Raw genomic sequence first — 13,784 nt, 5'->3', positions numbered from 1 at the left:
ACACTAGCTTTCTTAGACTTATTAGGATGTGAAACAATATTAGAAGCATCTTCACAGAAAATAATATGACCATCCTCCACATTTTCAGTCACAAGATCTTTAACTATTGCAACAGCAGGTTCAACTTTTATTTGTTCTTCAGGTTCTATAGGTTTCTTTTCACTTTTATGAACCGCACTATTTATAACAGAGTACTCCTTCATTTTAGCAGGGAAAGGAGTTTTTTCAATATAAGCTTCAGGAATAACATGATCAACAGTTTCAACTACAACACATTTTTTAATAGATGAATCAATTTTATCTTTATACGGTTCATGATACTTATCAAAATTCTTCTTAGGCAATTCATAATCAGAGGCAAAAGCTTTATAAAGATTTGCAGCAACTTGAGAATCAAGACCATAAGTAGCACTCATATTACGAAATTTATCAGTATCCATAAAAGCTTCAATGCATTTATAATCATAATTTATACCTGATTCTCTATCTTTGTCGTTCTCCCATCCTTCAGTATTTTCCTGGATCCGATTAAGAAGGTCCCTTTTAAACTCCTCCTTGTTGCGCGTAAATGATCCAGAACAAGAAGTATCCAGCAAGGTCTTGTCTTCAAAAGAAAGTCTTGCATAGAAATTATCAATAATAACATTACCAGGAAGCTCATGAATGGGGCATTTGAGCATTAAAGACTTCAACCTCCCCCACGCTTGGGCAATACTCTCTCCATCATGAGGCCAAAAATTATATATGCGGTTCTGGTCTTTGTGAATTTCACTTGGAGGATAGAACTTAGAATAAAACCGGGGCACCATATCATTCCATTCAAGAGAATCCCCATTATCCAGTAATTTATACCAATGCGCCGCTTTACCAGACAGCGATATAGAGAATAGTTTCTTCCTCACTTCATCCATAGCAATACCTGCACACTTGAATAAACCGCATAATTCATGTAAGAACGGTAAATGATCTCCAGGGTGGACAGTTCCATCCCCTGTATAACGGTTATCCACTACACGTTCAATAATTTTCATAGGTATTTTGTATGGCATCTCTTCCTCACCTGGCGCCTCATCCACTACCTTTGCAGTAGTAGTAGATTTTCCAAATAAAAACTCAAGAGAAGATCTCTCCATAATGAATTATGGCAGCAGGCAGAAATAAAATCAGCACAAACAGTAGAAGTTTCCCTTACCAATTCCACTTACCAATAGCGCTTCACTCCCCGGCAACGGCACCAGAAAATAGTCTTGATGACCCACAAGTATAGGGGGTGTATCGTAGTATCTTCGATAAGTAAGAATGTCGATCCCAACGAGGAGCAGAAGGTGTTGACAAGCAGTTTCGATGAAGGATTCACTGTAAATGCTCACAGACAAGTATTCAGGGGGTTTTGATGTAGCAGATGAATAAAGTACGAGTAAGTAAAGTGCGAGAGTAACAATTGCAGCGAGTGTCCCAATCCTTTTTAGCACAAAGGACAAGTCGGTTTGTTTACTTATAATGACCAAACGTTCCTGAGGACACACGGGATTTTAGTCTAGTGCTTTCGCTACATACGGTTAATTAATCTTCTTTGATAAGTGTTGTGTGGGTGAACCTATGCTAATGTACCGCCCTTCCTAGGACTAATACATACTTGTGATTATACCCCTTGCAAGCATCCGCAACTACAAGTAATTAAGATAAATCTAACCACAGCCTTAAACTCTGAGATCCTGCTATCCCTCCTGCATCGATATACCAACGGGGGCTCAGGTTTCTGTCACTCCGGCAACCCCGCAATTGGCAAACGAGTACAAGATGCATTCCCCTAGGCCCATAAAGGTGAAGTGTCGTGTAGTCGACGTTCACACGACACCACTAGAAGAATAACACCACAACTTAAATATCATAACATTGAATATTACTCAACCATACTTCACTACTAACATTTAGACTTCACCCATGTCCTCAAGAACTAAACGAACTACTCACGAGACATCATATGGAACGTGATCAGAGGTGATATGATGATGAATAACAATTTGAACATAAATCTTGGTCCAACGGTTTCACTCAATAGCATCAATAACGAGTAGAAATCAACACCGGGAGAGTTTTCCCTATCAAACAATCAAGATCAAATCCAAATTGTTACAGCGGTGACGAGGTGCAACGGTGGAGACGGCGGTGATGATGATGGAGATGATGATGATGGTGATGGAGATGATGTCCAGCTCGATGACGGTGACGATGGCGTCGATTTCCCCCTTCGGGAGGGAATTTCCCCGGCGGATCTCAGCCTGCCGGAGAGCTCTTTTCTCTCTGGTGTTCTCCGCCTCGCAGAGGCGGCTGTGACTCTTCGCGACCTATCCCCTGGAGCTTAGGTTTTCGGGACAAAGACGTTCGCGAAGAAAAGGAGGCGAGAGGGGGCTGTGGGCCCCCTCCTCACAGGGCGGCGCGGCCAGGCCTTGGGCCGCGCCGTCCTATGAGGTGGGCCCACCTCGGGTCCCCTCGGCTCCCCCTTCTGGCTCCCTTCGTCATCTGGAAAAATAGGATTTTTCATATAATTTCCGTCAACTGTTGATCTTCCGAAATATTGCATTCTGACGGCGCTTTTTCCAGCAGAATCCTGACTCCGGTGCGCGATCCTCCAATAATCATGAATCACGCAAAATAGATGAAATAACATAAGTATTATCCCCAAATATGAAATATATCAATGAATAACAGCAAATTATGATATAAAATAGTGATGCGAATTGGACGTATCACAGACCATGACGAAAGGCTTCCTAGAGAGAATTTTTCCATATTCACCTTTTGTCCGAACTTCTTTATGCAATCCAGAGCAAAAACTTGACCTTGTTTGAAATCCAAGCTCTTGAAGACATCTCCTTGGGGTACAGAAATATCATTTTGGCTTTGAGGAGAATTAGCCACAACCTCCACAAAGGATCTAGGAACAGATGATTGTCTACCCATTTGCAACGCATGCAGGATAGAATCCGAGAGAACACGCTCCCCCACTAGGACAGTGAACACATTAAGATCCAAGTGCTGCGCAGGCTGAACTTTTTCATTAAGAAGCAAGAATCTAGCATCCAAAACTTGCTCTTTTGAGTCCAACAGAACAAGCCTTTTGACGTTGGGTTTAAGAATAATGAAGGCAGATCTAGAGAAAAAAAGCTTAGAATCCTTGGCATCAGACAAAGGAACTAAATCTGCATATGTGACTCTCCATCTGACAGTAGGCGCTTCAGGAAACGAGGAAAAACCAGGTGGTGAAAGCAAACAAGCCTCGACAACAGCAATATGAGACTCAAATCTGACTGTGGAACCAGTATAGAACACTTCACCAGGGTTGAGATGTTTACCAACCAAAGGAGCATCTTTGTGATTTACCAAGGCCAACCAATTCCTCGGCCAAAGAAGGAGAAAACCAGGGAAAGACTTGCTCTTACCAGAGTCAAGGAGAACTTCAAAAGTAACCTTCCAACGGCCAAGAGGAGGAGGAGCCATAGGGTATCACCTTGAAGAGGAGACGACGCCGGTGAAGATGGTCGGATTGGAAGGAGGAAATCACCAGAGATCAGGGAGATCGCCGGCGAAGAAGGTGTCTAGGGCTTGGAGGCGAGGGGAGGACGTGGGAGAGCCATGACCTGCACACAACATTACTCTTGTAAAAAAAATTCTAGATTGGTAACTTTTTAAATCTACCGTTGATAAATCACGTGTTTGTGGGTTGTTAACTTTTAGCCCAAAAAAGAAAGTTGTCAGAACATATTAATATAGGTGCTAGTTTTGAAGATTTCACTGGTGAATTTTTTTAAATCGGAGTTATCATTTAAGAGATAAAATATATTGAATTTTAGAATTAGGAAATATTCTCGATGACACGGACGAATTTGATCCATCGAGGCGCGTACACGGAAACGAAACTGACCCACCCATGACAAGCCCATTTACAAAGGAAATAATAGAAAGAAAACTCACGCATACTTAAACCAAACGAAGTTGTCGGAAAGCGACCACTAGGCTGGCCTTGAGCGGACGACCGCGTGCTAGGATTGCCCTCTTTGAACGCGGTTGGAGCCTTTTGAAGCTTACGTTAGCTTGTAAGAGCATCTCTAACAGAACCCGTAAACCTCATCGGAATCGAACTTTTCCGGCGGATTTACGGGTCCAATGTGTCGCAGATCAGTGACCGAAAAGATGGGCCGGCCCGTAAAATAAGTTCAGGGGCCCGAACAAATCTCCGAACGGCCCCTATTAAAAGGGTTCGCGGAGGGGAGTTCGGGTCGCAAACCCTACTCCCCTCCGCCGTTCCTCTCCCTCCGCCGCCGCCAAGCACCATCTCCGGCGAGCAATCCAGCGAGCACCAGGCAGCAATCCACCGGCCGACGGAGGGCGATGGCGTCCCGAGGCGGCTCCGCAGGCCGTGGCGCCGGATTGGGCGGCGGCGACTCGCCGCCGCGTCCGCCCGTCTTCCGCACCGACGCGGAGCCGCGCAAATGGAACCGGTCGGAGGGCGCGCGGAAGCGCAGCGCCCGCCGGTGGACGAACTGGGGCTCACGCCCCGGGGAAGCTCGCTGTGCACGGCAACGCCGGCGAGGGCTCCTCGTCCGGCCAGTCAAGCCGCGCACCGCGGCTCCCCGTCGCAGACAGCAGCGACAACGACGACCTCGTCCCCGCGCGGTCGCCCACCTTCTTCGCCGGGGACTATGTCCACGGCAGCGACGAGGAGGACGCCGTCCTCGCGCAGACCAAGGCCATCAGCGCGGCGGAGGCTCGCCAGCGTTTCCGCCGGGAGGAGGCGGAAGCCGTCCGCCTCGTCTGTGAATACGAGGCGGCCCGCCGGGGGGCCCGCGTCCGCCGCGTCAAGCTCGAAATAGTCGAGCTTGACGCCGACGACGCGTGAAGCTCATCCTCGACAGCGTCGGCACCATCTGTCGCCGACACGCTGTGCCACCACCGGCACCGCCGCGCGCGTAGGCCACTTTATAGGCCGCATTTTGCTTAGCTTAAGTAGCGCTCGCCGGTGTACCAGTACTATAGGTTTAATTTTACGAACAATGTATGTTTTGATGCTCAATCGGAGCATCAATTTGATGTCGAACTATGATCATCGCCGAATTTACCCGCGCCCTTTCAAATTCTGCTTTTCAGTTCCAGTTTTACGGTTTCTAATATGCGCCACTGCCAAATTCGCACGAACTATCGTTTTCGGAAGACTGAAAACCACTTTTTCAGTTCGCATTTTTTCGAGCTCTGTTAAAGATGCTCTAACAATGTCCACGGAATTCGGAACCAGTTCATCCCTCTCGCTCTCTAGAAGCAATTGAGAAAGATTGGTCGAATGCTAATAGCACCTAAACGAGAACAATGATGTGTCATTCCACGGCTCCCTTGCTCGCTCCACTTGTCCCTTCTCCCGTACCTACCTGTACCATTTCTGCGTCCTCCGCCCGGTTGTCAGTACAGGTTCATAAGGGCATCTCCAACGGGGCGACCCATCCCGCGCCCGCGTGTTCGGATGGGTCCAACCGGATAAAAACGCGGCTCAGCGCACGGACCCATCCCTAAAACGGATGGCCGCGGCGTCCGGATGACCCAAACCCGGCCCAAATCTGGGACGAGTTTGCGTGGCCGCGGACGCCGAAGGCTGGTCGCTCGCGTCCTCCCCTTGTCTGCCCCTGGCCCGCCTGTCTGTCTCCAAAAACACAAACCCCTCGCACACATCTCCCGCCGCTCCGCCGCTAGCCAAGGACCGGCGATTTGGGAGTGGCGTCGATGCCGGCCACCGTCGTCGAGACGCCGGCAAGCGGAGCGGAAGCATAGGTCGCGGCCCCGCGCTGCTTTCGCCGCATCGTAGCAGAGTCGGAGGACGCCGTCGCCGTCGCTGTTGTCCTCTCACCGTCGCGAGACCTCCCGCCGTTCGCAGGTTCGCCGTTGCCACCGGAGGTGAGCTCTCGTGCACCGTGTTTCCAGACCGCAAGTCGGCCGAGACGGCCATGGCCTGCAGGTCCCTACGGACGCATTGGATGGCCTCCTCCTGCGAGGTGTTCGATGAAATGGGCGTACTAAAATTTGTCCCTTTTCATATGTAGATCATGGTGGACAGCGACGACGACTACTTCTTCAAGAACTTCATCGACACGTCGTCAGACGAAGAGTCCGACGACGAATTTTTCAAAGAGGCTGCGCTGATCATCCACGAGCACATTGTCTCGCAGATCCCCGTGCACCGGGGGTCCTTGCCGGGGCGCGCGGCCGCCTTGGACCGCAAAAGAGAACGCGGCCACGACCAGCTCTTCACCGACTAATTCCAACCCAAGGCATTGTTCACGCCGGCCATGTTTCGCCGTCGTTTTCGGATTTCCAGACCGTTGTTCCGCCGGATAATGGATGGCGTCAAGCTCTACGACGACCACTTATGTGCGAAAGTGGATGCAATTGGCAAGGTAGGTCTCTCTTCGTACCAGAAATGCACGGCAGCGATTAGGATGCTCGCATATGGCGTTGCCGGTGATTTTGTAGATGAGTACACGCGCATGAGTGAGTCTACCGGCTTGGAAGCGATGTACAGGTTCTGCAGAGCAGTGATCAGTTCGTTCGGAGAACAGTACCTCCGGCAACCAAATGCAGAGGACACAGCTCGTCTGTTGTGAATCAACGCTTCCAGGGGTTTCCTGGGATGCTTGGTAGCATAGACTGCATGCATTGGGTGTGGAAGAACTGCCCCTTTGGTTGGCAGGGGCATACAGCGGTCATTCTGAGGGGTGCACAGTCATTCTTGAAGTTGTTGCTTCACAGGATACATGGATTTGGCACTCATTCTTTGGAATGGCTAGCTCGCACAATGACATCAATGTGCTGCAGCGCTCTTCGGTGTTTGATAGGCTAGCGTACGGTCAGTCCCCTGATGTGGATTTTGAGATCAATGGCCACCACTACACCAAGGGGTACTACCTTGCTGATGGTATCTATCCACCTTGGGCTACACTCGTGAAGACAATCCGAAAACCCAACTCAGAGCAGGAGGCATGGTTTGCCAAAGAGCAAGAGGCAGCCCGGAAAGATGTTGAGCGGGCGTTTGGCATCCTCCAAGCTCGTTGGGCTATCGTCAGACACCCTGCCAGAGCCTGGGATGTGCAAACTCTGTGGAAGGTGATGACCGCTTGTGTAATCATGCATAACATGATTGTTGAGATAGAGCGGGACGATTCACTCTTTGATAATGACTGGGAGGGTCAGGGAGAGTTGGTTACTCCTCAAGGTGGTCCGGCATCATTCCAGGACATTCTTCATGTACACCATGAAATTCGAGATCTAGTTGTACACAACTAGCTGCAGGATGATTTGATCGAGCACGTGTGGCAGCATGTAGGCAACAATGCTGCAAACAACAATGATGAAGGAAATCCCGAAGCCTAAAGCATTTGTAACGTTTTTACATTTTATTTGAATAATACTTTATCATTGATTACGTGGACAATGTATTGTGTAATAAATTTTGAGCATTTGAACTATTTTCTATATTTTTTATAATTTATTTGACGTTTATAGTGAATTTACAAGCAAAAACATACCATACGGGGCCACGACCCATTTCTGCAGCGTTGGGCGCACCGCGCGACCCAAACGGCCCCGCGTCCGCTCGGCCACCCAAACGGCCCAGCGCGTCCGTTTGGGTCGCTCGGTTAGAGATGCCCTAAGAACCCTAGCTTCCAGGTATGCTTCTTTTATGACCTTTTTTTACTCGTAGTTGAAACCTGACAAACTTTTTAAAGTTTGATTTCATATTGAAGTTTCAACCCGTTCAAGGCATAACTTTGGAAGTAGAGAACTCGAATCCAAAGCCGAAGTTCAGTGGGAAAATTAGAACCGGAAGTTTGACGATTAGAAAATTAACACTGACAGGGCCTCGGTATTGTTATCCTCAAATTGCTTTTATACCTCAAGTCCCTCTTTTATCCCTTCAGTTCGAAGGCAATTTGCGTTTGCAGAAAGTTCTTTACTGTAGGTAGAAGTGAGTCAAACCATGTTAGGTTCTGGCTTTTTATGTCACATCAACGATGACAACTTTTAACAGAAACAATCAAAAGCTCACAGCGTAGCAATGCAAGAACCAACAAGAAAAAATAAAGAATGGTCCACTGTCACGAAGTGAAGGAACAGCATGGTACACAAGCATGATCTTCTCAGGCACCCACACAAACCTATACAGCACACAAAAGAATTGAACAAGAAATAACAGGAAGTTAATCCTCCAAGATTCTGCTTGACCTAATAGCTCGGCCTAAAATTTTAGCTAGTAAAATTCTGACGTGCCTACCTTAACCTACTAATATTTCCTACTGAAATCCAGGGCAGCAATTGCCTTGGTGATGAACAAAGTTGCTCTGACTGAACAATGCCATGAGTGCCCATGACATGAGATACATTCATAAGCGGCAGGACTCACGACTGAGACCGGTCTGATGTTGAACTGCCAGTTCTTTCTACCTTGTTTGCAAATTCAGCAGAATTTGATCCTTCTGTGATAGACTCAATGTCCATGCTTCCCGTGCGACTTCTCCTGTTTCTCCGGTCCTTTAAGAATGAAGAAATGTCAGTGATTTTTTGTGCTTATAGTGTCTACACAATGCTAGGCTTTCAGCCATTTACCTCCCGGTATGGAACTTCTTCAGACTCAAGCATCCTTGCAACCTGGCCCATCTTAGGTCTCTTCTCGGAGTCAGGATCAACACACCTTAGTGCGATTAACAGAGCTCGCTTAAGAGCCCTGATAGTTGGTCTAATCTCTAGGATTGGATCAACCACTTCTTCTGCTCTCCGGTTGGCTATCATCATTTTGAGCCACTCAACAAGATTGACCTAATGAGAGGATTCATTATCATCTCAATACAAGTATATACTCATTTTAAATAAAACTTACTTGAGTATGTGAATCACACAGGCATAATGATAAAGAAAGTTAAACTGCTAAATGTTCCCATGGACACATTACTAGACTATGTCTATAAAGTAGTTGCCAGTGCAATCAAACATTGGTACTGTAGACTTAAACAACACTGGTAAGATGAGAAAAAAAAATAAAGGAATGAAGGAAGGATAGAATGAAGAGGTCCATACTCACGCTACCGAAGCCCTAACCCCTAAAGTTCTAACCCAGAATTCTGCCAGGTAATACTTAAGTAACATGTCCTTTAACTCTGGACGCTGGAATCAGAGGCATTTCTCCACCACTGCTGATGTCGTGGAGAGGTTTCAGAAAGATACATAAGTTTATTAAGGGATATACCAAAATTTGTCAAAACCACAAACTGCTATCTGCTTTCCTCCCCATCATACATGAATCATATGGCTGATCGTAGCCTCCTAGGTCAGCCATGGCCTGATGTCCTGGCAACCTCTCAAACTGCCACCATCATATATCTTCTGGCGCTAAGCATTGCTTTTGTGTACCTGCCACACACTGCAAAGTTGGCAAGCGGCAGAAACTCGGTGGTGTCTCTGCTCGAGCAATCTCATGCAGCAGCTGCCTCACAATTGATTTCTTACAAAGGACGAACTGGCAAGAGCTCCACCTCTATGCTAATCGAGGCATCAGATGGGTGCTCCATTTATATCTACCACGAACGATGCTTTTCTATCCTCCATGGTGCTGTACTTCCGGATAATAGCAGAGAGAGGAGAGATAAATTCAATGTATCTTATTGTATATTTTATTTACTGAGCTGTCACCGCATAATAAACCAAGGTGGCAAAACCTTCCAAGAATCCAGGCTATTCGAAGTTTAGGATGTAATCACTCGGTTTTAAAGGTCGGTGGTTTAAAAAACGTTGACCAACGGGGGAATGATCCCTCCCTTGGCTATACGTTGTTAGGTAGGATGAGACTCCCAGCGGATGGACGCTAGGATGATAACCCGGTTTAAAGTCCGCCCCTCCCTGCGAAATTACCGCGAGATGGGGATTCGAACCCGGGTGGGCTGGCTGCGCACTCGCTTGCCTTGCCACTGAGCTAGAACTCAGTTCTCAAGGTCGGTGGTTTAAGAGCCTTACACAATAATTTACATGGGTGATCGGGAGGTTCTCCAACATAATGTGCAAGATCCAGAAAGTTACAAAATGAAAACATGAAATCAAAATGAAAAAAAGTCCAAGTCATTCACGTAAAAAAAACTCCAGTCATTTACCTCATTGGCAGAGCGGCTGTAATCAACAGGGTCTCTTCCCGTCACAGTTTCCAGCAAGAGAACACCAAAACTATAAACATCGCTCTTTTCATTTAACATCCCAGTATTAGCGTACTCAGGGGCAACGTATCTAAAACAATAAAAGAAAGGATCAGAAAAAATCTCCTTTAAGCATGGTGAAGTAATTGTGCCAAAGACCACACATAAAGGATAAATATGGGCGAAGACAGTACCCAAATGTCCCCATCACTCTAGTCGTAATGTGGCTTTTATCTGACCCCAACATCTTGGCCAATCCAAAGTCAGAGACCTTGCCATTGAATTCATTGTCAATCAAGATGTTGCTAGATTTTATATCCCGATGAACAACTTTTGGTTCTATAGCTTCATGCAGGTAAGCAAGTCTGCAATCAAAAAAGTTTAGACAACAGAATAGATTTTTGTATCTAGTGGACAGAGAAAATGATGAAACTTACGCTTTTGCAGTGCCTATGACGACCTTCATGCGATTTTCCCAGGTAAAAACACCATGCTGACGCATAGCTCCATGTAGCCACTGCTCTAAGTTACCATTGTTTACGAACTCATAAACTAGCATCCTGTTAAAAGAAAACACTGTTATATCATGTCCACGGTGGATTATAAAGACGCAAGCGGTGCCGATTTTGGCCTAGGTTAACAATGATCACAGCTACAGATAAGGACAAATAACTCTCACTAAATTTGGGAAGTGTAAGGGAGTGTGACACAACTATAGTCCCTAGCAATGCATACCAAACGAACATAAAAACTCTTGGTGCTCTTTTGCCATATGATAGTTCACTAGGTTTTCCTAAGATCATAATAGACATCAAATGATCTATACGCAGTCTTCTACACATTGCATGTCGGATGTAGCAGACAATTTCTCTATGCAGATAAAATTCACACTGAACCCACTTGATCCCATCTCTACTTCCCATTCTATAAATTGCAGTGCATTCGCAAAATTCAGCCGGCAGGATCCATATCATCATCCTTTGATAACTACATGCTTCGCAGACTCTAGAGGTACAAATGTATGATAGGGCGTGCATTGTTTGGTTGCTAGTTTCTGGAAACAGAAGACGTAAAAAAAAACCACAAAATTACAATGGGACATAGTATATTGATATTCTTTATGCAATATAGTGAACTATCAAACTAAAACAAAAAAGAGTTGAAGTCGCAATTATCTGATTGTTTTATGAAGGTTCGATAGTCCAGAGCATACACAAACTGAACAGCACAGCAGCATTCAGATTTGCCCAGTGTAAAGCATACAGATATAAAACAGAAGATGCATTTACTTAGGAAAGACCAATTTGCTATCAGTTGCACCGAAGCATGTAGGCTGCTGAAAGGGGAAAATAAAAGAGAGAGAGGTGAGGTGACTGATGCCTGGCACCTCACATACCTATTAACTCCTTCAACACAGTATCCCAACAGACGAACCAGATTCTTATGGCGTACATGGCCAATAGCCTCAACCTCCACTCTGAATTCCTTCTCAGCTTGCCCCCTGTAAACCCAACGATGACGCAAATGAGGCAAACAAGCATAAAGATGAGAGCAGTAGCTAAACGCTGAAAGTGAGCATACATATTGTTGAAGATCTTCTTGATGGCAACTTCAGTTCCATTGACTAGACGGCCACGATAAACCACCCCGTAGCCACCCTCTCCAAGCACATTCTCCTTTGAGAAACGGTTGGTTGCAAACTCAAGGTCACGGAGAGTAAACCAGTGTCCCCATCCAAGATGAGAGAACTCGGGCAGGCCGACCAGGGGCGACGCCGACACGAACGCCGCGGGAGAATACGGTTTCCTGGCATGCCCCGAGCTGCCATCCTCGCCGGAATGCACGCTGCCGACACGGTCCACATTGCAGACCGAGCTCCCCTGGCTCACGTTGTCATGATCCGAGGACTTGCTCAGCGCCACGTGCCCCGGCGTCTTCCCGGGCTCCCGGCTCGCGTGCTTGCTGTCCTGCGGCGGGAAGCTCGGGTGGTCGCGCTCGTGCATCGTCTGCGCGAGGCTGCGCCCGCCGCCGCCCACCCTGTCGACGGGGATCTCCTTGGAGTAGATGGGGATCTGCGTCTGGCTCAGGGTGTCCATGGTCCTCTTGGTCCTGCGACGGGACGCCGCCCAGATACATATCATGAGCAGGATGGCCACCAGGAGAGCGACCACGCCGATTGCGATCCAGACCCAGAGTGTCAGGCCAAGAACCTTCCTCAGCATCTCCGCACTCAGATCACTCATGGCGGCTGCTGTGTGCAGAACTTTCGGAGTATGATTCAGTGGCGCCGAGTGGAAGTAGATCCCCTGCTACGCATCAGCAGCAAGCGTCGATGAATTCTTCTCCCTGGAGAAGGACAGTGACGCAGTTAGATACCATTCTCGGTTGCTGATGCATTGAAGCAATCAACACATCTTGTGTATAAACAAACTGGTCTTTCCTAGCAAGAAGAAGAACAAGAAAAATCCGGCTCTGAACTACTACGCATGATTTCTGCTCCGTACCCCCAATAATTGCTCCCAAGAGAAAGGCACAAGTTTTTTTCTTTCCATGTATGTAAGTAAGATGCATCGAAATCGACAGCCAAGTGGGCTGGAAAGAAGATGTTTGATCCTAGCATGGCAGTGCCGCCACTTGAGAAGGAAATTAAGGCTCACCTGTTTCTGCAACAGAGCCTCCATCCGCTCATCCCTCAAGCAAAGAAGCTGAAAGAAAGGAAAGAACCAAGAACGGGGCGAAATTAAGACCCGTAACGTACAGCTGATGAAGCTAGAAACCTGAGATGTGAAAATGCAAGCAAAGAAAAAGCCAACCTGGAATCCAACCTGCAGCACCAATGGAGATGGGGAACCCCAGGGAGAGAGAAATGTGATGTGAGTAGAAGAGGGGAGGTGGAGGATGATGCAGGTTGTGGCATTGAAGGCTGGATCGGGAAGAAGAAGTGAGGGAAGAAACGGGTGAGGGAGGCAATTAAAGAAACGACGTGGTAGTAGTAGTAGAGTGGTGAAATGGTGAGAGCGAGAGGAGATGGAAGAAGATGGGTGAGATCAGCAGGCAGCGTGGTGGTCTGCAGGATAAGGTCAACTGACAGAATATAATAACTGCATGTATTGGCATGACAAAGAAACAGGGTTCGTGGATTCAGGCTGGCTCTGCGACAGCCTTGTCCACTATCTTTTGCTTCCCCGCCGGCCCACGCCGAGCTCTCGCCAAGTTCTGTGTTGTTTTGCGGAAAACTATTCCCGCCGGGTCTGCAAAATTCTTGGTGCATGCCGGGACACAGCTGTCGCTGCTCATCAAATTCTCCCCGGATCCTCTGCGGCGGCCTTTATTTAGCCTCGGTGTTGGAGTTCACATAAGACGTGCACTTATACAGAAAGGACCTGAAAATAAAATTAAAACACAACCCGGTCCTTCTTCACCGCAGCAATGAGATGACCTCCACGGCCGAGCCAACAATGGGTGTTGCCGGGAACAAACCACTTGGAGCGGCTCCTCCAAAATAGCCTGGAGACACGACGAGGAACAACCACCATCATGTGTATAAGGAGTGGCACCTCT

General features: G+C 47.4%; 1 protein-coding gene across 1 annotated transcript; it reads right to left on the bottom strand.

Annotated features, from left to right (window-relative positions):
• Positions 1-8,121: 8,121 nt before the first annotated feature.
• LOC127343046 (probable receptor-like protein kinase At2g42960) lies at positions 8,122-13,322 on the bottom strand. Its single transcript, XM_051369123.2, has 9 exons — positions 13,037-13,322; positions 12,881-12,928; positions 11,805-12,569; positions 11,620-11,724; positions 10,661-10,783; positions 10,418-10,588; positions 10,185-10,314; positions 8,650-8,859; positions 8,122-8,574 (listed from the first exon to the last, which is right to left on the bottom strand). Exons 3-9 carry the CDS (start codon positions 12,464-12,466, stop codon positions 8,443-8,445), a joined length of 1,533 nt encoding a protein of 510 aa, XP_051225083.1. The 5' UTR covers positions 12,467-12,569; positions 12,881-12,928; positions 13,037-13,322; the 3' UTR covers positions 8,122-8,442.
• Positions 13,323-13,784: the final 462 nt, after the last annotated feature.

Source organism: Lolium perenne, chromosome 3, assembly GCF_019359855.2.
Source record: "Lolium perenne isolate Kyuss_39 chromosome 3, Kyuss_2.0, whole genome shotgun sequence".
Lineage (NCBI taxonomy): Eukaryota > Viridiplantae > Streptophyta > Magnoliopsida > Poales > Poaceae > Lolium > Lolium perenne.
Note: the sequence above shows the minus strand (reverse complement) of the source record. Positions and strands in the feature narration are given on the sequence as shown.

Excerpts from the sequence above, each read along its gene's own strand:
- LOC127343046 (XM_051369123.2), bottom strand. The coding sequence starts at position 12,466 with ATGAGTGATCTGAGTGCGGAGATGCTGAGGAAGGTTCTTGGCCTGACA. Across the intron at positions 10,589-10,660 it reads GTCATAGGCACTGCAAAAGC|ACTTGCTTACCTGCATGAAG; the intron begins GTAAGTTTCATC and ends TTTTGATTGCAG. Across the intron at positions 8,575-8,649 it reads AAGAAGTTCCATACCGGGAG|GACCGGAGAAACAGGAGAAG; the intron begins GTAAATGGCTGA and ends TCATTCTTAAAG.